The sequence below is a fragment of the Capsella rubella genome, unplaced genomic scaffold (assembly GCF_000375325.1).
Source record: "Capsella rubella cultivar Monte Gargano unplaced genomic scaffold, Caprub1_0 scaffold_6, whole genome shotgun sequence".
NCBI lineage: Eukaryota > Viridiplantae > Streptophyta > Magnoliopsida > Brassicales > Brassicaceae > Capsella > Capsella rubella.
In genome coordinates this window covers 680,237-704,432 of record NW_006238918.1, presented here as the reverse complement: position 1 = coordinate 704,432, position 24,196 = coordinate 680,237, and the positions used below count along the sequence as shown (strand labels likewise).

Genomic DNA, 24,196 nt, shown 5'->3' with positions numbered 1-24,196 from the left:
TGGTCTCTTCTCTATTATCTCATTCATCCCTTTGATTTGATTTGATTCGATGATCCTAGTTTTTTTTTTTTTCTTTTTTTCATCAATCTTCAAATCACACATAGAGAAGCTCATGAGCATCATAAAAATGACTGTGAGTGTAGGATTATAAGTATAGTTTTTGAGTCTATAATAGCTACATGTAGTTAGTGATAACATAACCCATCATTCGGATCAGCTTAGTAAGTAAGGTCATGCCCTATCTTACTAATCGTAAGTTTAAAATTCTTTCGCATCAGTACATACCCGAGTTTGACACCAAAAAAAAAAAAAAAATTGACGTAGACATTTGTATATGAAGACTAACTGTAGTTTTAAATCTAGTTTTCTTCATATATAAATAAATTTATTATTCTCTAAATGTTATAATAAAATGAACTAGTAGTACAATAATTATACATATATACATATATTATAGATTAGAGATTACATTAAAAATTCCATATAAAATAATGCAACTCAACCTATCTTTTGGCCTTTTGTGTTTGCCATCTTTTGGTCCGTTGGATGCTTTCATATTCCCCTCTTGGTATCCAAAGTTTGTGTCTACGATTAAGAAACGTATTATTGTTAGAATTTAATTATAATAGTCACACATTATTTGCATAATACAAATAATATACTATTTATTTTGGGTGCAACCGTTAAATTTTGAGTAAATTCAAATGTGTGCGAATCATTCATGTTGTAATAACCAACATCAATTGAAGACCAAAGGTAAATATAATCCAGTGAGAAAAATAGGTAAATACATCTATGATATGTAGGTTAGATTTGTATAAAAGCAAAAAAATTATCAAATGAGGAACAAATGTTTTACAAATTATATTCATTTTTATATGGTTCCACTTGTATTTTTATCAATATAACAATTCGATTTGAATATGGACGCCGGCCGGACTTTTTAAACTTAATCGGTCAATATTCAAAAAACCACGACGTCATTATATAAAGAATTATCATCGAAACGATTATATTAAAACAATGTGATAGACGTATAGCACTAGTGGTTTCTGGTTAGAAACCTATAACTCAGAACAAAAGTTATTAAGATCACAAGCTTTGTTCAAATCTTATCAAGTCAAAATATCAAAGGCTTATAATTAGCAAGATCATGAGATCTAACTATCTTTCGTTACATTCAATACCTGAATAAATGAAAGATAATACAATAATGAACTTGGGGAAAAACGCATAATGATTCATTTCTGATAAAAATCAAAGACATGCATCACTTGTTTTTTCCTTTCCAAAGGTATGATTTTTCCTGTTGCTGGAGATGATGAGGCCCTATTAGGATATGTCGTCTCTAATTTATTCTTTAAAGCCATTTATAGCGTTGTGTTTTCGGACTTGGTTTCTCTTGAGATATCGATATTTGAACATTTGCAGCACCATTGTTCTAGTTTGTTTTAGTTTGAACTTTCAAAGACAGGTACGTTGTGGGTTCAATGTTGCAACTAGAACACAAGGGACCGACATGATCTTTTTTATGTAAACCGCCCTGCTTGCTTTGGATAACTATAATATTATGAGATCTCTAATATTATTCACTTTGCTTTTTCTATGGGAGAAACACCCTAAAAAAAAAAATGATTTATCGTTGACAAAATGGTTCTGCGATTGTATAGCAATTGTTCCTTCACAATTAAAGCCCAGTAGCCCACATAACTTCTTCGGAAATAATTTTGTAGTCTCAGAGTTTGGGCTAAGAATGTCTAGAGCCCAAGTTCATAACAATTTATTTATATCAGACCCAAGTCCAAAAGAAATGTTTAGAGGTTCTTTTTTTTTTTTTTTTTTTCTTTATTCTTAGTCGTAGATTCCAGTTTGAGAATATCTGACCACCAACCAAATTATAAACTATAAATTCAAAAGAATAAGGAATTTTTTATATAAGAAAAGAAGAAGAAGAGAGATGCTTTTACAATCTATAATTGACCACAATACATATAAGTCAGATAGACATAAATACTTCATACTGTGACACGATGTCTCGTAGATTATCGAAATTTTTTATTTAAAAAGAAATGATCAAATACGCAAATAGAGACAAAAGCCACACAAGAAAAAGAAAGAAGAAGAGAATACTACTATGTACAAAATATATTAACACGAGCTGGTATGAAAACGAGTGGCTGCGTTGTGGATTAGTTAGAGAGATCAATGATTATGATATTGAAATATTCTTTGGTTATGCGGTGGCAGTGGCATTATCATATCATATCCCATACGAAGAACGTTCCTCTAATGTATAATTATAAAAGTGAGTGTCACTGAAGAAATCGGGTACAGTCTCTAATAAAGTCAAAACGAAAAATTCATGTGCCATGAAACTTTCACAGCATTGTACTTTGTGTTAACAAAAACAAAAGTTATTGATAAATAGGAGTTGTGAGTTCTGAAAATTAAAATTCGACTTAAAGCAAAGAAGAAATTAGTGCACAACAGCACAAGTACTTACTTGGAATCATAATAATAACTCATTTAGTTCAACAGTTATTCACACTTAGTTAAGACTCCCAAAGACTTTTATAATCTTTTGTTGTTGGGACGAGAGAGATCTCAAAACACACAGAAGCAAGCACGCACGCACGCGCACGTGAGGACCCTTCTCCATGGCTTTGGAAAATTCCAAATATTTTTTTTATAGTTCCACGTGTCAGTCAGCAGATCCACCTGTCTTCTTCATTTGTGCCTTTTTTTATTTTTTTTTGTTTCCCACTCTCTTCTGTCGTGTTCCGTCTTCCTCTGTGTGAGATTTGTCTTCGTCTTCTTTTGTATGATTGTATCAGTGTGAGAGAAGCCAACAACCACCGAAAATCTCCAAACTTGCTCGGTTCTTCTTTGCCGATGAGAAATATCTACAAATGTTGAAACTTGCACCCAGATTCATCTCTGTTTACTCAACTCTCATCCACATTATCGCCTCCTTCCTCTGTTCCTCCGACGTCAGAGGCGATTTCCCGGCTACTAGATTCGATTTCGGAACGTTGACTCTCTCTAGCCTCAAGCTTCTCGGCGATGCTCATCTCAACAACGGAACCGTCAAGCTCACTCGTGACCTCTCTGTTCCCACTTCCACCGCCGGTAAAGCTCTTTACGGCAAACCCGTTAAATTCCGCCACCCGGACACTCTTTCTCCGGCGAGCTTTAGTACGTACTTCTCCTTCTCGGTTACCAATCTCAATCCTTCTTCCATTGGCGGTGGATTAGCTTTCGTTATCTGCCCTGATGAAGAGTACATCGGATCCTCCGGTGGGTTTCTCGGCCTTACCGAAGATACCGGATCCGGGTCGGGCTTTGTGGCGGTTGAATTCGACACGTTGATGGATGTGCAATTCAAAGACGTTAACGGGAACCACGTGGGATTGGATCTAAACGCCGTCGTTTCAGCCGCCGTAGCAGATTTGGGAAACTTCGACATCGACCTCAAGAGCGGAAACGCCGTGAACTCATGGATCACTTATGACGGGTCGGGCCGGGTTTTAACCGTTTACGTCTCTTACTCGAACGTGAAACCCAAATCGCCGATTTTGTCGGTTCCTCTCGATCTCGACCTTTACGTTAGCGATTCAATGTTCGTTGGATTCTCAGGATCAACACAAGGAAGCACTGAGATTCACAGTATAGATTGGTGGAGCTTTACTTCATCTTTCGAATCGTTTGAATCTCCACCGCCAATGTCTGAGTCTCCTCCTCCGTTGTCGCCGTCGCCGTCATCAATTTCACCGTCCGTATCCACCGTCCGGAGAAAAACAGCTGATCCTTCTTCTCCTTGCCGTAACAAACTCTGTAAAAAATCACCAGCCGCCGTCGCCGGAGTAGTAACCGCCGGAGCATTCTTCTTAGCATTGTTCGCCGGAGTGATAATCTGGGTTTACTCCAAAAAGATCAAATACAATCGAAAGTCTGAAACTTTCGCATCGGAAATCATCAAATCTCCGAGAGAATTCACTTACAAGGAGCTTAAATTAGCCACCGACTCTTTCAGCTCAGCGAGAGTCATCGGAAACGGAGCATTCGGCACCGTATACAGAGGAATCTTACCAGACTCCGGAGAGATCATCGCAGTCAAAAGATGCAGCCACATTTCTCAAGGAAACACAGAATTCTTATCGGAACTGTCTCTAATCGGAACACTTCGTCACCGGAATCTTCTCCGTCTCCAAGGCTATTGCAGAGAAAAAGGAGAAATTTTGTTGATTTACGATCTAATGCCCAATGGATCACTTGATAAAGCACTCTACGAGTCTCCGACGACGTTACCGTGGCCTCACCGGAGAAAAATCCTTCTTGGAGTCGCTTCTGCTTTGGCTTATTTGCATCAAGAGTGTGAGAATCAGATCATTCACCGTGATGTCAAAACGAGCAACATTATGCTCGACGCTAATTTCAATCCCAAATTAGGCGATTTCGGACTCGCTAGAGAAACAGAGCACGATAAATCTCCCGACGCAACCGCCGCCGCCGGAACGATGGGGTATTTAGCGCCGGAATATTTGCTTACCGGTAGAGCAACGGAGAAAACCGACGTTTTTAGCTACGGAGCCGTTGTTCTTGAAGTATGCACCGGTCGAAGACCCATAACACGAACCGAACCGGAACCCGGTTTAAGATCGAGTTTGGTAGATTGGGTTTGGGGTTTGTATAGAGAAGGGAAACTATTGACGGCGGTGGACGAGCGGTTAAGGAACGGCGGAGAATTCAACCCGGAAGAGATTACTCGGGTTTTGATGGTGGGCCTTGCTTGTTCGCAACCCGACCCGGTAATACGGCCCACAATGAGAAGTGTGGTTCAGATTCTAGTTGGGGAAGCTGACGTACCGGACGTTCCTATTGCGAAGCCGTCATCGTCGATGAGCTTTAGCACGTCGGAGCTATTGCTTACGTTACAAGACAGTGTATCGGATTGTAACGAAGCTTTGGCTCCGATCTCTACGACTTCTTGTTCGTCCTCCGAACATGACATCTTTATTGTCGGCAAGGACCGATCGGTTTAAATCATATTTAATCAAATTATAAAATTGGAAGCAAAATTTTGTAAAAATAAACAAAAACCAAAACATTTATACTAATTCTTCTTAAAATGTTGGAATTTACATGTAATTTTTCTATTCTATTTTTAATAATTCTTGGTTTTGGAACCTCAAGACTACAGTTTGTAACAATGTATATAAATTGTTTCGATTTTAATAGAGAAATGTTAATCTGTAGACTTTAGTTGTACACTTTTTTACTAGTTGAACATTAGATAGTAAGTTTGGTGAGTGTCGCTTTCTATACTTTGAATTTGATAAGAGATTCTACTGTATCAGAAAAGGTTTAGAGATTGGTCCCATGTCCATAACTACTTAAACTACAAGTGGGAGCACAGGAAAAAAAAAAAAAAATGTATAACCTATTTGGGTAATCATCATTTCAATATATCACATAGACCACTCTTATCACACAAATAAATTATTGTTCGCTTTCAGAGCGTTGTGTGACTAGAATAATATCAATTTGGGTTGAATTGTATTTGTATAAACTCACGGCATTAATTATTAATTTCATGTCCAAGTTAACGGCTACATTGTATATATTAACAAAATCGTAAATATCTCGTGAAATAGATATATAATAATGGAGAGGGGAACCAGAGATTGAGTAGAAGAATGGCAAAGTTTAGAAAAACAAAAAGATAACTAAAAATAAAAGATGTTAGGAAATGGAGAGGATGGTCATAATCATAAAAGAGTAGCATACACTAAATGGGAATCTTACTAATATCTCTTACACCAATCAATATACGATACATATTATACATCAAATCAAAACTTTTAACAAACTTTTTATTATGAGTGGTGAAGCATTGGCCCTTACACTAGTTTAACAGGGTGTGTAATTATATATTTGAGTTGCATAGTCGGAGATCTAAGTCTCTAATTCATGTAATTTTTAAATAGATGGTATAACTTCATTATTATAAAGGCAGCAAAATTAAGTCAGAAGAAGAACTTAGGTTTGGAGTTATATGAAAGTTGAAAATTAACCGGACTTGGACGCTTTTTGGTTTTAGGGCTCGATCCAATTGTGTAGTATTTAAAGACTAATTACTTGGGGCTTTTAAAGGTATGCTTGTGGCAGCCCAGTAAGAGGACAATAATGGATTAGTTGTGATGATTTCATTATTCCAATCTTCTCAAATCTCATGTGAGAGGCATGATGAACGGTACTGTCTGAATATTGTGTTAAATAATACCAACATGGTCCAAATTTAAAATGAAATGATTGAGGGAAGTGATATTAAAAGGTGGGTCAACTTCTGATGAAGTGTGTCCCATATGGATCCAGTGTCTTAGATTACTCGATACAGGATCATATGATTGATCATGAATTTTAATCTGATATACATGCACAAGTATAATAATACAGACTCTTATATTTTGCTAGTTTTCATCTCATACCAAAAGAAGACAAAAAAAAAAAAAGCCTCAGTCGTCAATGATAACTTTGTGAATTGTGTCGGACCTTGGCACCTTGCATACTTGAAGTTGAATTGTTGAAAGGTCTATTTTTTTGAAGAGTTGAAATTTTATATGTAACTATCGGTTTCTCATAGTCATCCGTATCTCTTGCCCATGATGATGAACATGCCCTAGTGGAATATAAACTAGCTAGATTAAAGGATTCAAATAAAAGATCTGATGAGTTCCATATGTCTATTTTATAAACAAACAACTAGTTAAATAAATAATTATTGCTGATATTTATTTGGTGACACATATATTACCCTGAATTAATCTGAATATATATGGTTTTAATTAAAATTAAAGATTCAGACCGAAAAAATAATAATGACACATAGAGAACGGTGCATGAAGAGAAAAATAAAGAAAGAAAAGAAAAGACCGGACATAACATCAGGAGAGTAGTGTGTGTGTTTATTCACACTAACAGTGCTGATCTCACATCGATGATCATATAAATATGTATTAAGGTATATGAATAACTCTGTACCCCAATCATTAATTACTCATAATTAATACTTAAATATATCACAACACTTCCTCTTTAACTTGAAGCTTCTGCGACGATATCTCTCCCTTCTCCTTGGATCAGAGAAGCTCTCGTAGTCACTCTCTAGTCTGCAGATAAATAGAGAGTAAGAGAACATAAATCAAAATTACAATGGAAACATATTCACGACGATATATATGTTGTTGATTGAAAAATATTAGCATATATGAGCTGATCAAGTCCATGTAATCAACTTGTGCTATCATGTTTTTTACACTTCTTTTTGATGATTTTCCTTTAGCTAGTCTCTCAGTGTAACACACAAACCCTAATCAATTGATTAATCCTTTATGGTTTATCATCTGAATATTGTTGAAGAAGAAGAAGAAAGGGTATCATTTAATAATACACATACCATTAAATGATTGTTACTTACCTTTTTATAATATATTATAAAGAAATAATGAACCCAGAAGACTGATATATTCACCTAACTACAGTACTATAAATACATAAAAATACAGTATATATGGATGGATAACACAACTTACTCTTTCCTCCTACATGAGCACCGGCCGATCCAGCGGCGGCGGGGTTTTTATGGTGGATGTACGGTGGCTTGCCGTGTATAGTCTCCGGCGGAGGTCTAGAGTTATGAGTCTCCGGCCCCCTGTAATCGATCTCGTACACCTCTGAATCCGTTAACGTTTGCTCTGATCATGAATATTATTATACGTACAAAACGACGTATTAATATACAAATAAGTAAGGGTTCTACACACACACAAAAAAAAAAAAAAAAAGAAAGAACAAAAGTACCTTTGGCGAAGCAAGGCACTGCAAGGAGGAGGTATATGATGAGGAAACTCATGACGACGGTCGATTTCATTTTCATTATCTGTGAGTAAACACTATCACAAGTTTTCAGATTTTTTATCGCTTCTTTCTTCTTCTTGTTTTGTTTTTATGACAAAACCCAATCAGTGTTTTTTGTTTTCAATGGTAACGTTACGGGTACATGATGGCCATATTTATATATAACGTGGACTGATAAACGTGTCATGTTTTTCCATTTTATTTTATTTTTTATTCTTTGAACTAAAAATAATCAAAACAGATAAGTAAAAATGTCTAACTTTAATTTGTATTTAATCCCCGATTTACTAAAATTATACTAGGTGATCTAATGGAAGTGGAACAATATAATAGATATTTCCATGCAAAAAGTTGTGTTTATAATGCGTTTAGCAAAATTTAGATATCCATGATCTATCTTATACATACTCTCTCATCTGAATCATGTTTTATGTTATTTGTATCAATGAATTTATATGCTACTCGTCTAAAGATCAGCCTTGAACAGTGTGCTCTTATATTAGGTGGGCAAAAAGGATGACATATGGACTGTAAAAAAAAGTTTGGACCAATAAAGAGTAATGGTTTTTCACGATCGTTCATAAATATTTTAACGCAAAATGGGGAAAAAGAAAAGAGACAAGTTCATGTGTGAGCTGGGACAATATTAGCTTTCAGTGTCATGGCTTCGAAGCTGAATTCGTGTTCCAATCTAGCTAGCTACTCATCACTTCTTGTTGTGGCATGTATGCATCCAGGCGTATTTATTGAACAATATATAGTACTGTTCATTTATTTATAAAAGTTAAATATGGATCAAGTAGTAGTAGTAGTATCATTACTTAACACAGTACACAAAAACCAGCATACTGTATATTAGAAAAATAAAGTTTATAAAATAGAAAAATGTCGTTAGAAAAACCGGTACGTACATTCAAATTCGTAGTTATTGTATTTTGGCGGTGATATACATATTTTAAAAGTCGCCTATATATATGCAAAAAAAAAAAAACAAAAAAACATTTATATATTGATTTGGAGAAATATCGCTGGTATGAAGTTGAAACATTATATAAATTGGGAGTTTAATGACGAAAACAAAATTGAATGAGGGAGATGTTAATGTTATATATATATATGCAATTCTCCTCCTATCTATATATCAATCTATTCCCCACACTAATGTGTTACAACTGTACATCTCTCTGTACTCTCTCTACCTTCCCATTTATTTCAAGTCGGTCGATGGATGGATCGTGCACCCCCCCAAATTTGATATATTATCATATTCTCTTTTATATTCCCTTTTTCATGTAATAAGTTATTATGTAACAAGTATACGTACGTAGTATTATTTATATAATTAGGATGATAATATTAATCCTATGAAAAAATATACATTTAGTTGCTACAATATGTAAGACGGTACGTACATATTCCAAAGGATTTGTATTCGGCAAAAAAAAAAAAAAAAAACTGTCGTGTTCGTTTTGTATTTGATTTACATATATATATATAATATGGTTACAACTTACAAGTAGTAATTGATGTTATAAATTGTTTCACACTATAGTGATTTGGTTAGTAACTTAAGAAATGGTAAAGTAGTATCTGATCAGCAATAAATCATATATATAAATGGATACGTTCAAGTTGGACCTTGAACTAGACTAGCTTTTGAAAACTTCATATCATCAGTACTGAATACTATTATTATAGTATAACCCAAAGTACGTACATTCCGTACATTGCAATGTATATGATTGACCTTTTTGGATCAGACTTTAGAGTCTCATAGTTTATAAAAAGAATACCCTTTGACTTCATAAGTAAAATTCAAAATGCCAATACGATGTTTCTTCTTTAATTACACCGTACGTACTGAAATATGCGAAAAGAGCTAGATTTTCTACTAACTGAAGTATGAAAAATAAACAAAAACCATACCAATACCAATCAGTCAAATCTGCACACACAAAAAAAAGCCAATCACGCACCAGTTTTCATCAAAATGGGATGCTACAAATTGAAAGAAGAGTTGAAACTTGAAGATAATAAATATATATATCGGTGATCGTCATTCCAGAGATGTCTCAGTCTTGGGGAACTCAATTGAAATATTTCTGTAATTATATGAGTTGAGTGTGTGAGAGAGAAGTCCATAAATGATTTTGTCTAACATCTTCTTTGGTTCTTTCTTATTCATAATATATATATCATAAATTGTATATAGGGTCCATATCCTCCTTCTCTACAGCTATTTCATGGCTGTGTCTTTCTTTTCTTCTTTTCTTTTTTCCCCTTAAGCTAAGGCACGTCTCCTTTCATTTTCACACCCACCCATTTTTTTTGTTTTTTCCATATATATTATACCATGCATTATAACATAGTAGATGGATCAATTATCTATATTGGATTAGTATATTTATGAAGGTTAATTCTGAATTAGTTTGTTTTTACATTTTTGGGCCACTCAGTTCGTCATAGTTTCGAAATAATATATAAGCCCATAAACAATTTGGGCCAGAACAAGCCTTTTCACAACATGATATAGGAAATATTGTTTACCAAAAAAAAAAGAAAAAAAAAGAAAAGATATAGGAAATATAAAATATCTTTTTTTTTTTTTTTTTTTTTTTTGGTCAAAAGGAAATATAAAATATCTACTTATTAAATTTATTAACTAGATTCGGCTGTACTTTGTGGTTTGCTCAAACTCTTATGTGTAGTACATTCTACACTTTCAAGTTTAGACCAACGTAAAACACAATCAAGATCTGTAATACGGTTTAAAATTCTCGAATTTTACAAATAGCACACAAATTATATGGAAACAAAACAGATAATGTAAATTTTACAATTTCAAAACGTTTTTATAAAATGTATTGTTAAACATTTTATATTTTTGAATACACATACTTACACACCTTATGTTACTATACAGTTACAAATTGTTTTCCTCTGTATCTAAACAAAAGTCAATTCATTCCTAAACAATGACAATTAAATCGATTAATTAAAAATTAGTAGTGAAATAATCAATCACGTGATGGAGAGAGAGAAGAGAGACCCTAAACCCTACCCCTAACCTTCTTCTTCATCCGGAAGCAACACCCTCATCTTCTTCTCCCCCGATCCTCGCCGGCTCCGATTTGCTCCTTGTCAACACCGGCCGCCGTATCAACTCTAACTCCGTTATCTCTACTTTATCTCTATCAACATTCTCCGACTCGTGAACACCATTGCTTTTCTCGGTTGGAATCACGTTTTGTTGTAATTCAGCTTCTCGTTGGTTGTTTTCTTCCCAGAATCTATAAGCCAACGACGACGATCTGTACGGTGCAGATCTGCTTCTCGTTAACAAAAGAGCGTTTAACGGCGGCGTTGTTGCCGGAGACACGAATAATTTAGGGATTTCGAATTTTTCTTCTTCTTCTTCGATTTCCTCTTTAATTTCTTCGATTGATTCCGTCGCCGGACGGTCTAATTGGGTTATCGGAGAATCTTTCTCCTTCGATGCCTGACGAGAACAGGGAAACGAAAACAATCTCCATTTAGGCCTAAACGACAACGTTTTGATCTTCTCGGCGAGTTTGTTATAAAACGGCGCGTCTCGGATCCACTTACACCGTCGTCGGGTCGGGTTATCTCGAGATTCGGGTTTAATTTTGGGCTTTGATCGCTTGACTCGGACTTGACCCATGCAAGTAACTTTAGGAGACGACGGTTCTTGAGTCACCGCAGCAGCGGATTTATTCCGGCGAACGAAGAGAGGACTCGCGCGTGACCTTCCTCTGCTCCGGCTTCTACTTCTACTTGTACTGCCGCCGTTACTCTTACTCCTCAGAAAACCCATAAAAGGCGGTGGATATTTCTCGACCCGACCCGGACTCGAAACGGGTCTCCGAGAAATCATCATCTCTCTTCTTCCCTTTTTACTCTGCTCCGCTCTCTCTCTCTCTTTACTCTTTTCTTCTCTGCTCCGTTTTGTCTTCACTTGGTCTTTTTTTTCTTACGTTTTTATTTTATTTATGATTTTTAAATAAAACATTACTATTCGCAACGGACGAATAGATTTTAGAGTCTTTATGATATCTACCACTTTATAGGTAGTTTACTTTAATTTATTGTAAATTGCTTACTTATTGTGGAGATTAACTTCTTAATCTACCACTTTAATTTTTTTTTAACATTTTTGTGGTTCCCTATTCATTGGTAGATTAATAAGTGCATATAGATATGGGTAAACCAAATTACTTACTCTTTAAGATTCCAACCAAAAAAAATTACTCAATATACACTTTAGTTCTTTCTTTTTATTAATCTTGTTTCTGTACGACTTTGACTGCTTTCAAACGAATCTTATAGGAAAATTAAATCTAAGTTTCTTAGTTTAATTATTGATTGGTGTCGTTTTGTTAAGTGTGAAACGAAACCCCTTTTTGCTTCTTAAGATGTCGCTAATTATCATCATCGACTAGGAAAAAATAAGACTTTTAGTATAGTGATCACTTTGTATGGCACAAATACAGTTTTCATATATTACGGTCTCTCTCCGTCATTCGTAGAATTTAACATCCGACAAAACAAGACATTGAGGGAAGACTTCTAATCCAATGAGTACATTTTGAACATTTCATGTCCACAAAATTTTGAAATAATTTTTATTTCCATAAAAACCCCAAAAGATTGCATACACATGCTTAGGACAAATCAACCATAATACATATATGTACGTAATTTCTCTACAAATAACATTGTTCTAAACCATAAACTTAAAGCTGATATTATAAGAAAAAAATGGACCCAATTCCAAAAAGATTGCAGTATATAGGCCAATAATAATAATAAGAGATCACTAGAAGTTGATGGTCTAAAAGCAGAATCCTTGATAAAAGAAAATAAATTAGGAACATATGAAGTATGAATTTGACCTAGCTTTTGATGTTATGATTTGGAAATGACTAAAACATAAAGTGAAAATCTGTTTGGACAAACTAAAGCAACACTCAACTCTCCCATATCAACTCATGTCTCCCACTAGCAATATTATCTCACTAGAGTAACCCATTCAGAAACATCAACCCAAAATTCATTTATTGTTTTCACGAAAAAACCAATTTATTCCTTTTTAGCCACATATAACCTAAACATAAATAACGAATGGGAAAATGGAACTTAACTGAAATAATTCTAAACCAAATCAAATTTCGAGTTTTTTTTTTTGTTTGGTTTCTATAATTCTATTCATGTTGTAAACATTCAAAGTAGTTTCTTCGAATTGAGGAGGACCACACTGAACCCCTTATTTCTCTTCAAATTAATTTTCGTGAAACTGAATAAACCAAAGACCATACCAAGTCAAATAAATCAAACTAAAGCAAAAAGCATGATATAGAACAAAAAATTCAACCCTTATAAATAAAAGTGTTTCCTTTATGACACTTTTCAATTTGTCTAATTAGAGTTTGGTTTTCGAACATTGCTTCAAATTAATATCACTTTTCACCACATGTGTGTTTTTATGAGGACTTTAAGTAGATCCGTTTAAGACAGAGAAAAGTTTTGCCTTCTTTTACGTGTACTGATCAGCGAAGACACAACAAAAACGACAAGGAGACCAACCTACAAAGACTATATAACTATTGTTAACACACAGAAATCTAAAACTCTACAATATTCATGAATAATTGAATCATAAATTTTGAACCAGCTAAATCTTGATACATATCAAGAAATTTCAAGAACTCGGCGTTGTCACAGAAACAATAAAAATTATGCAGAGTTGCAAAGCAAGTAGATTAGCAGTTTGCAGACGTATTATTTAATCAAAGGTATTAAACCATCTATAGGGTCCATAAAATCAATAAGCTAATTTTGTTTAAGATCGTCTTTGCTATCTCAGTTTCAACATTGTTGTAAATGTTGGAATCAGTTGATCAGATCTTCAAGCTCTGTAGCATGCATCCATTACAGGTAATCTCCAATCTGTAATACCATCTTCTCTAATGTTTTTGTGTTTCCCTTTCCCATCACAAGTTATAATCGAAGCCACATGTTTTGACTTTGCATCCTCACTAGTACCATCCTAATATTGAAGATGTATCTACTCCACAGTTACCGGACATAGGAGTTTGATCCAACTAGCAATCTCAGGTGTAGTGACATCATAGTAACATGGAAACTCGAGAAGCTATTTAAGGTTTGGTTTTATCGAAATAGGATCCACTCTATATCAAACAATGGAGCTAGAGAGATAATTAATGTCTCGTATGATACACGTTTCTATCGTTTGGACAAAGACACACATTTTTTTTATCACGAACTTGGTCGGAATATGGAAGATCGTGTATGAAAGAACAAGATGATACTTTTATTTGGTATCGATATTAAATATTATCCCAGAATTTACGAACATGAGTTACAAAAGAAATACACTTATACAATTAAAAATATTTTAATTAATTAGTGTGAAAATCTTTGGGCTAATAGATGGGCTTTTTTTTGTCATCTGCTAATAGATGGGCTTATAGATGGGTTTGTCATAAGCAAAATCCCATATGAATAGTTGGGGATTTAAGTGAACTGAGATTAGGAAAAGAGAAAGAAACCAAATAGTGTAATTAACAATCGAATAAACAATTAGTATGACCCCAGTTATTAACGTTAGTGAATTTCCATTTTATTTCTGAATTAGTAAAACTAGCTTAAAATCAAACGCAAGTCTATTTTTTCAAATATGAACGACAGTGAATTTCCTATTTTTCTCAAATACTAACGTTAGTGAATTTCCTTTTTTTCGTGAATTTTCATTTCTCAAATATTAACGTTAATGAATTCCAATTTTTATTTTTCTCAATTATGAACGTTAGTGAATTTCCATATTTTCTGAATTAGTAAAAGTAGCTTAAAAGCAACGTAAGTGTGAATTTCCATTTTTCCTTAAACAACCGTTTGAGAGTTTCCTTTTTTTTTTTTTAAATTACGTTTCAGTATTTTTCCTTTTTACTTAGAACAAACCAGTTATTTCCTTTTATTTATTTTACGCTTCAGATATTTCCATTTTTCTCAATTATTAACGTTAAGTGAATTTTCCTTTTTGTTTTTTTTTGTACTACCGTTATTTCCTTTTTCTTATGCTTCAGATATTTCCTTTTTGTTTTGGTTCAAATATTTCCTTTTTGTAAGCGAGAGCATCTTCTATATAAACAGGGATTTCGGGTTCTCAACCAAAAATTGTCATCGACTGGAAAACACACACTCTCTTACACTTTTGTTCATCTTCTTCCTTCTTCTCTCTATTCTGATTCTAATTCTCTTTAGTTCTCTCTCTCTTTCTCTCAGTCCGTCGTTGATGTTGGGTCTAGGGTTCATCAATTCTCTTTTCATCATCGTTTTTATGAGGTTTTGCGCGTCACGGGTATATGATCCATCTCTCTGGTTCAAGCTAGGACGACGGTTCTCCTGATATCCTTGTATCTTATTCTTAAACCAGTGAGCTACTCTACTCTGTAACAAGTAATACTATCTTCAATTTTATCATTGTTTTTTTTTAGATTTGATTCTGTTTCTTTGGGAATTGCTATCATCTTCGATTAAATTTCTTCTTCGGCTCTGTTTATGCAGGAATTTCAACGGGACTTGTGATTAGGACATGGCACGAAGACGCACACAACACAATAGAGTCTCGTCTCGTTGTACGGTAACTTCTTCTTTTATGTTTCTTCTGAGTTCTGACCGTTTTGATTAATTGGTATCTCACTCTTATCTTTTGTCCTGAAGCGAATGTTATTGAGAGAGACTTTCTAGGCTCTTGGTTATTTTACTTGCCTCCTCTATACTTAATTGTGCGTATCACTCACTGTTTTGTTTGGTCCTTTATATTCTCAATGCAGGTTACTCTACTGCTACTTGACGTTCCTCAGCCCTCAGGTATGGTTAAATGTTTAGATCATGTTTTCTTCTTTATAACATATTGTTCAACACAGCTTGGTTTTGAGTGCGCTTTTTCTTTATAGGTGCATCCCTATGTAGCTAGCTACTGGGAACAAGAATTTCAAAGTTTGGTATCAAGAACCAGAAGCTATCATGGTTTCTGGATGAGGGAGGTCAAAGCACATCCCCAAGTGTTGAAGCTCTTTGGAACTCATTGCCATCATCATTACAGAGGTAACTTCAATTGTTGTTGCTTTAAGTTGTGTTTTGATTTTACCTAGATGAATACGGATTACTCTCTCTTCATCTTTGATTTTGCTCTGTCTCTGCCCTCAGGTATTTTTTGTTTATTCCAGGTGGACATACTCAGAGATGATGCAGTCTTATGGTGTATCTACTTGAACAACTTCGGCCTCAAGGCGTTGAGGTTACAGTGGTAGGAGGCGTTTCTCGTATCAAAACTGTCACTTTGCAACTTGTATGCTATTTCAATTAGCAAATATTTCAAATTCTTCCTTTTCTTTTTACATTGGTATGTTTATATTGTCAGGTGTATCTACGTAGCAGCAGAATCGTTCAAGGTGTTCTCAGTTGCCAAATCTGGATTGAGGTTAGGTTTTGACTATGATACTAAACTTCACAGTTTTTACCAATTATGTAATGATGAGATCATTCAGTCTGTTCACGTTCCCTCTTTTCTTTTGTTGTATTTGCAGGATTGTTGGATAGCACATTACATAAAGACGTTTTAGTTTCGTCTCTTTCGGTGGTATTTGATATTCTTCTTACTGTTTGATAATAAGCATATGCTTCAATCTCGACCATAAATTGATTACACTGTCTATCCTGAAGAAGATTGATCACAAATTGGCTATTTTTACCTACTGCTTAGTTTATCTGTGAGATATGTTATAAAAGTTTACAAATCTTATTAACTAATATTATTATGTGTTTATGATTTGATCTAATCAGATTTTGAATCATGCCCTTGGTTATAATTGACCTTATACTTTTTGTATTTTGTTTCTCTCTTTCAGAAAAGCGTGCAGGAGTGAGATTATGATGGAATCTCTTTTTGCTCTCTCACCAACAACAAAAATTGTGGAAGCGTCAGGAATTGCTGGTAAGCATGTCAATTTAATTTTCAGTGTTTAAACATCATGTCCAGTTGTTTTTATAATTGATATTATCTCAGATTTTGCTTCATCCCCTTGGTCATGATTGATCTTATGATTTTTGTATTTGGTTTCCTTCTTACATTAAAGCGTGAATGAGTGAGGTTATGATGGGATCTAAATCTGGTAATAAGAAGTCCTTAATTTACAAAACACCCTTTGGTTGCAGCATTAAAGTGGAATCAAGAAATCTAATTCTTCAGTCTCAGTCTGTTTTGCTCTCTCAACAACAAAGCGCGAATGTTGTTGATAGTGCATTTGACTTGAATTAATTTGTGCAGGATTTGCAGGTAAACTGTTCAAATGTTGATCCTCAGGTATGGTTAAATTTCAAATCATGTTTTGTTTTTATAACATAACTGCTTAACACAGCTTGGTTATGAATGAGCTTTTCATTGTAGGTGCATCTGTATGTAGCTAGCTATTGGGAACAAGAACTCAAAGTTTGGTATCAAGAACTAAAATCTATCATGGTTTCTGGATGAGGGAGGTCAAGGCACATCCCAAAGTGTTGAAGCTTGTTCGAACTGATTGCCATCACCATTACAAAGGTAACTTTAGTTGTAGTTATTTAAGTTGCGTTTTGATATACCCTGATTGGATTGCTCTTTGTTCATGTTTGGTGCATTTAAATGATCATCTTCGGCCTCAAGGCGTTGAGGTGACAGTGGTAAGAGGAGTTTCTGATATCAAAACTGTCAATTAGCAAATATTTCAATTAGCAAGTTTTGTGCGTCACTCCAGGTATATGATTCATCTCTCTGGTTCCAAGCAAGGACGACGATTCTTCTGATATACCCGTATCCTTGTCTTTTCTTATTGTTTTCTTTGAGATTTGATTCTGTTTCGTTGGGAATTCGTATCAGACATCTTGGATTAAATTTCTCCTTCGGCTCTGTTTATGCAGGTTATTTGTTCAAATTCATCCCTATGGATTGTGGCAGCTTCAAGAATTAATTGTAAGTGGTAAGAATTGCTACTTGAAGATCCACAGGTATGATTAAATTTTTAAATCATGTTTTCATATATATAACATAATTGTTAAACACAGCTTGGTTATGAGTGAGCTTTTCTTTAATTGTAAGTGACAAATTGAGTGGTGTTTGTAACCTTTTGATATGAGTTCTGTCTAACTGCAGTTACTTGAGACAGTTTGGTGTCTCACAAACATTGCTGCTGCAAAAACCTGAAGAAACAAAAGCTATATTACTGGAACGGCCATTGCTTATTGCTCACCTTGGAGGTTTGTACTGGCTAATCAAGTTTGACTTGAAATATCATGGAAGCTCCAGGATTCGGTGGTAAGCAGGTCAATGCAGATCCTCAGGTATGGTTAAATTTTCAATATTTAAGCACCATATATTTACGTTTTTTATATACGTCATAATTTCTTCAGTATAAATAGCTTGGCTATGAGTGAACTTCTTGTGTTTGGTTATCTACGCCATCATTTCTTCAGTATAACTTGGTTATGAGTGAACTTCTTCTGTTTGGTTATCTTAATTTAGTTAGTAGGAATAAGAACTCATAGCAACAAGGGATTAGGTGAAGGAACATCCCAAAGTCTTATTGCCGTATAAGCTCTCCCATTACAAATGTAGCTCTGGTTATAGTTGCTTTAAGTTGTGTGTTAGATATACCCAGATGAATAAGGATTGCTCTTTGTTCATGACACATTTGTCTCTCAGTCTCAGTCATGGATGCATGACATATTCTATTTTTATATCATCTTTCATGTGTTTTTTATTGATTAAGAATTTAAGATAGATGGAAGAGTGGAAGCTGAACCGTGATAAAATTTCGTTTCATCGTTTTTTTCTGGTTTGGATGATTACGAATTTTCGTAAATCACATTATCTTTGTACATCGGTCATATCGTGAACTCAAATCCATGGGATAGGAAACGAAGGATTGTTATTAAAAAAAATGATTTTGCTTTAATCAAGTAGGTAAAGTACTACTCCCACTTGTTGTGTGGTGGGGTTGTCGACCTTGTGGTGGTGCGCTCACGTGAGTTATCCCACTTGCCGAAACTTGTGTAATAAAATTCGGTCGCTTCCAAAAAAAAATAAAGTAATACACTATTTTCTTCTGGTGCAGTCACGTGTCGTCCCACTTGCCTTAAACTGTCGACAACGCGATTTCCACTAAACTAGATTTTTTGTCTAACGAAAGAGAATACTAGTACTTTCTTTCGATAACTGAATAATAATATAAAATTCAGCATTGTAACTTGTAAGATTCTTTTATTTTCTCGAAAAACGTATTGCTATTTAAGTAAGAAAAAAAAATTACAAAAGCCAACCTTGACTTTAATTTTGCTATTAAAATGAAGATTCAATCTAATTCGATTGAAAAAATTAAGTTAATTTAAGGTTTTCTAATTTGGATTCGGATATTTACATTTTATATGATAAACCTTCATTAGAAAGAAGAAGTGCGTTTCTCACGCAAATCCGCCGGTAACAAGGAAAAAAAAAAAACTATGGAAATGTTTGATAAATGCAAAATATTTATATAGAAAATTATGGGATCAAATTAACTAACTTTTTTTGAACTTAGATGAGTAGAGATATGGTCATCAAATAGCTTTTTTTTTTTTTTTGTTTTTTTTTTGGGCAACAAACTTTTATAGGGGGATTTACAACCACAGTCATTTTTTCTTCTTAACTTGCAATTGCAATGGTAGTTTTGGCCTTTTGGTTTTTTTTTTTTCCTTTTCCTGAATGAACTGATTTAGCAGTAGAATTTTATGAAATGACCCCAATCGCTATATGAATGTATAATTTTTATAATTTGGTTGCATATTTAATCAATTCAAATTAAATATGTTTTTTTTTTTTTTTTTGGAACACAAAATTAAATATGTTAATGAATTATTTTTTTTTCAAATTAGTTGGTGTGTTAATTTTTTTTTAATACAGTTTTTCATAAAATATCTAATTTTAGTTTATTAGTTAATGATATGAAATAAATTAACTAATAGTAATATAAAGTTTAAAATTAAATATTCTTTTTTAATATGTGTTAAAATATTAAATTGAAGACGGCCAATTCAAATAACTTCACATTAATTGGATCATGACAAACTTTTTAATTATGAAATCAATTTAATGGTTCATGGAATATACTCTCTTTTTTTCTTTTAATAAAAAAATGGTTTGTATATACATATACTGATAACTTTTTTAGCTTTGCTGGTTTGGTTGAGTGGATGGACAGAAATTTTTGGTGTGTTAGATATGCTTGCATATTTTATTTTTTTTGCCATAAATTATTTGGTATAGGTTTTACCAAACTAAATTTTCTAGGTTTATAGGTATGTTATATATTTTTGATGAAATATTTACATTCTCTTAAAAAAAAAGAAAAGAGTATACAGTATATACTAAAACGAATATGCTTATTAATTGGTTTGGAGCATATCCGGTAAACAATATCTACATTAATGATTATATATATACAAATTTTATCAAATGAAATTGGCATATTCGTTGAATTTATAAATTACTATAGTTCTGGTAAAAGGCCGTAAAATCCGGGAATTTACATATTCATTTCCTTTTTATATATATTTTTAGACCCAATCATAATTAATAAAAAAGGTGGAATCGGGTAAGATTTTGACACGGTACTGCACCTCTTAATTAGCAAAGTTGTTGACCTCATCTCTCTCACCTAACCCTCTTTCCTCTATATAAACAATCCTAGTCCTCTCATTATATATCTTTTTATCTTACGAGTTCTCTTTTCAATTCACATACGTATCAATCTTAGATCTCTTCAGTTCCGATATCAATCTTAGATCTCTTCAGTTCTTTTTTCAATCTCCGATGGATGACCGCGGCCAATCTCCGTCGGTGGTGACAAATCGTGTTGATGGATTAGTTAGATCTTCGCCTCCACTTTGCAAAAAATCCGGTGAGTAATGAATACCATATTTTTAGTTACAATATTTCTTGTTTGTAACCAACCATTTTTTTTGAATTCTTATTTCAAATTTTATTAGCATACTTCACAAATTTTCTTATATCAAATCAAAAAACATCTCAATTGTTTTTGTAGATGTTAAATCTCGCATCAAGCTCTTTTCTTTTTTCTCATTACCTTATCTTTGTCAACAACATTTTGGCTGGCCTAAGCCCATTTAAAGCCCACAAGGAGTTTTTCCCCGAAATCCCCAAATTCTAAACCTAAGTTCTCTCATTCGCACCTCTTCTTTCATTGTTTCTCTCTATCACCAGGATGGTGCGCATGCATCGCCGCGCTACACCCAATGTGGGTAGGGTTCTTATGATTGAAATCAAATCCGTTGATGAGGAGGGAGCAGTGGTGTCTTTGTTGACTTATGATAACTTGGAGGGAAGGATTAATGAGATTGGATCCGTTATTGGAAGGATCGAGCCTGCTCAAGTCCAATCACTGGATCCGCTTGTACTCTCGAAGTCTACCCTTAACTTCGATCAACGGATGAGATGTGAGGCGAGCTTCAACAAACGGAGGCATGTACGCAAAATCATGCTCTCCGTAGCAAGAGCTACCGACACTAGAGATTTGCTCGTAAGTTTTCATTTCATCCAAAAAAAACATATGGTTCTTCTTCAAAAAGAGTAGCCAGTAAGTATTGTGTTTGTATGTGATCTGATTTGTGTTTGCAGGGCTTATACAAGTTGTGCAAGTGGCCTTCTTACGACGCTTTGAACGATCAGCAGTCCAAATTCTGGAGAAATGTATTACCGTCGATTCCTATGGCTGTTCAAAATGCCTTGCGTTACAGTATTGCGAACATCACCGTTCGTAGCTGGAGAATCTTGAAACCTGGGATTCTTAGCTCTTCTGTTTTGGAACAAATTCGTTCCACTTGTTGGGCTTTTGGTCTAGGTCGTCAATTTGAGTCTCTCCTCAAGAACAATAACAAGTTGCCTATGGAGGAATCATTGTCCATTGACTATATTATCGAGCATACAGAATGGGATCATCCAGATGGTAGTCTTGATGATCTATTCAACGCTGAGCCTCTTTTTACTTGTGAGGGGGTTAAATCCTCTATAGTGGTAAGTAGCTGTTGTGTCCATGTGATTTTCTATATAGCCAATCTTTAATTTATTAAGTAACAAATTTTCTATACATCCCTGGTAGGGTGAGCCTCCTTTTTTCCTGGAAGAGTTCAAAGTTCTCCGCGATGATGACTACAACACTGAAGCTGCATGGGACAGGCTGCTTGTAGACTCCGCTATGAATGCGCATGGCTGCTCCATTGCAGCGACGGTTGTTATATATCCTAGCTACGAAAACAATAAAAAAGGAAACGTAAGTATCTGTCCGGTCTGGTTTGTTTGTTTGTTTTTTGGATGATAACTGGTTTTTCATCTTGTTGTTTTTTGTTTGTTAGTTAATATTTAAACCAACCCTCGAAGAGTATAACGCATTTAAAGCGAATCCAAAGAAAAAGAACCGTTTGCATACCATGAACTTGACAGGTAATATTTGACATCCTCAGTAAATTGGAATTTCGATTTATGGTTACTGCTAGGCTTTTAGCTAATCTTCCTTGTACCCCAGGAGTTGGGGTAGATGAAATGGAGGATGGCACTCTTGTCCACTACTTCGAATTCCTGGATAGCAACGGTGACATTGGCGTAGGAGATCGTGGATACTTAAAATTTGCTCGGTATCCTTGCCCCATAATTGAATGCTGTCACATGAAGTTGTGGGGATGAGGTATGTATATATTAGTTATCTTGAATTTCTTTTATTATTACATTTTTATTTCTTACTGTTTATGATTCTTTTATTTCTTTCGCCGCAGCTATGATCTCATCCCTGCCTATATTTTTAGCCAGAACCTGTAAGTTTTTGGGAGTGGTTTGGCTAAGTTTTTTGCGGATTATTATCGGACTTGTAAGTTTTTCGGAGTGGTTTGGCTATAAGTTTTTTGCGGATTATTATCGGACTTGTAAGTTTTTCGGCGTCGTTTGGCTTAGTTTTTTCGGGTTATGATCACGTTTGTTATGGAGAAATCTGTAAACAACTACGATCTTTTATATATTTGACTCATCCGCTTAATGTGATTTAGTCTAAACTTCTTTATGCGATTTTATTTTATTTTAATTGTCTTTGTAAATTGTTTCCCACAAATATTTGACAAATATTTTCAGAATAAATTTCAGAATTGCAAAATGAGGATGAAAAAGACAAAAAAAATTACAAAAGCTAGACATTATTTTTCACCGCAAAAGTAGATATTATTGATATTCGTCATGACAGTAGCAAAAAGCCAAGTTCAACAAGATACGACAACAACTGAAGCCCAATTTGAGTCCACCTTTGCGCCGCTTAAGAAGAAAATCGTCAAATAACTCCATTCAAAGACACTTGACACTTAGTACGTGTAAGATGAGAAATTGAAAGGTTTGCAGTCATTTATGAACCGGTAGATATCGAACATATTCCAATTAACAGAGAAAAAGACATTTTATATCCGGACAATTTCAAAACCGTCGATTATTATCTGTACAAAAACGTACAAAACGATGTTTTTAATATCGTGTTCTTCATTTTTCTAAAGAAATAGACACTCAAAATTATTACAATTATAAGTTAAAAATAAACATTCAAAACTATAATCATGGTTTTTAATTGTTTTACTTACATTTTACAATTTGAAATATAAAATCTAAAATTACAACTTTTAATTTTACTACATTTATAAATACAATAGTAATGATAACTGTGTTAAAAATAAAAATTAAGTAATAGGCGGAGAAGTTTAAAATATATTTAGGCCATCAGAAATTCACTCATTTTTAAAAAATCCACTCATTTTTCAGAAATTTATCCCGAAATAGTTGATACTAAAAAATAAATGTACACTGTGATATAGATGACCAAAATAGTTCTATTAAACATGTCTGTATACACCATATTCTTATAATAAAAACTAAAACTTGTAATTCAAAATCACGGTTTTAAAACGATTTAATCACTTCGGGTGGGCTAGTTATATTGCTTCATTTCTCTATTAAAGTGTATATTTTTGGTTTCTTAAGAGTTCGGGGACAAAGAAGGAACTGTGCGTGAGACCATGAGAGAGGAAGCGAAAGAGTAAACTGATCAAACCAAATTAAGTAATTTATAGATGTTATGTCTATATGCTAAAGATACCAAATCAGTTGATTGAGTATGGGATA

The 24,196-nt window shown here is 34.1% G+C and overlaps 4 protein-coding genes and 1 long non-coding RNA gene across 19 annotated transcripts; 3 read left to right on the top strand and 2 right to left on the bottom strand.

Moving 5' to 3' along the window:
• The first annotated feature begins 2,550 nt into the window (after positions 1-2,550).
• On the top strand, positions 2,551-5,186 carry LOC17883463 (L-type lectin-domain containing receptor kinase VIII.2). Its single transcript, XM_006289436.2, has one exon. It carries the CDS (start codon positions 2,910-2,912, stop codon positions 5,040-5,042), a length of 2,133 nt encoding a protein of 710 aa, XP_006289498.1. The 5' UTR covers positions 2,551-2,909; the 3' UTR covers positions 5,043-5,186.
• Positions 5,187-6,763: 1,577 nt separating this feature from the next.
• Positions 6,764-8,030, bottom strand: LOC17884106. Its single transcript, XM_006289429.2, has 3 exons — positions 7,861-8,030; positions 7,593-7,754; positions 6,764-7,169 (listed from the first exon to the last, which is right to left on the bottom strand). The coding sequence occupies exons 1-3, from the start codon at positions 7,934-7,936 to the stop codon at positions 7,165-7,167; spliced, it is 243 nt and encodes an 80-aa protein (XP_006289491.2). The 5' UTR covers positions 7,937-8,030; the 3' UTR covers positions 6,764-7,164.
• Positions 8,031-10,780: 2,750 nt separating this feature from the next.
• Positions 10,781-11,983, bottom strand: LOC17881083. Its single transcript, XM_006288275.2, has one exon. It carries the CDS (start codon positions 11,813-11,815, stop codon positions 10,994-10,996), a length of 822 nt encoding a protein of 273 aa, XP_006288337.2. The 5' UTR covers positions 11,816-11,983; the 3' UTR covers positions 10,781-10,993.
• Positions 11,984-15,122: 3,139 nt separating this feature from the next.
• On the top strand, positions 15,123-19,247 carry LOC17881820. 15 transcript variants are annotated; one of them, XR_002833419.1, is made up of 12 exons: positions 15,129-15,414; positions 15,523-15,598; positions 15,792-15,828; positions 15,915-16,065; positions 16,188-16,267; positions 16,382-16,441; positions 16,548-16,600; positions 16,869-16,954; positions 17,288-17,323; positions 17,408-17,557; positions 17,914-17,965; positions 18,146-19,105. It is a non-coding gene; the product is annotated as an uncharacterized LOC17881820 (long non-coding RNA). The 15 variants fall into 15 exon arrangements; XR_002833418.1 differs by having other exon boundaries at positions 17,914-17,972; XR_002833413.1 differs by adding an exon at positions 19,107-19,247 and having other exon boundaries at positions 15,123-15,414; positions 17,408-18,333.
• A 1,484-nt stretch (positions 19,248-20,731) lies between these two features.
• LOC17881238 lies at positions 20,732-23,117 on the top strand. The gene is made up of 7 exons (XM_023781250.1): positions 20,732-20,927; positions 21,251-21,566; positions 21,665-22,060; positions 22,146-22,316; positions 22,399-22,486; positions 22,569-22,727; positions 22,816-23,117. Exons 2-6 carry the CDS (start codon positions 21,252-21,254, stop codon positions 22,724-22,726), a joined length of 1,128 nt encoding a protein of 375 aa, XP_023637018.1. The 5' UTR covers positions 20,732-20,927; position 21,251; the 3' UTR covers position 22,727; positions 22,816-23,117.
• The last annotated feature ends 1,079 nt before the right edge of the window (positions 23,118-24,196 follow it).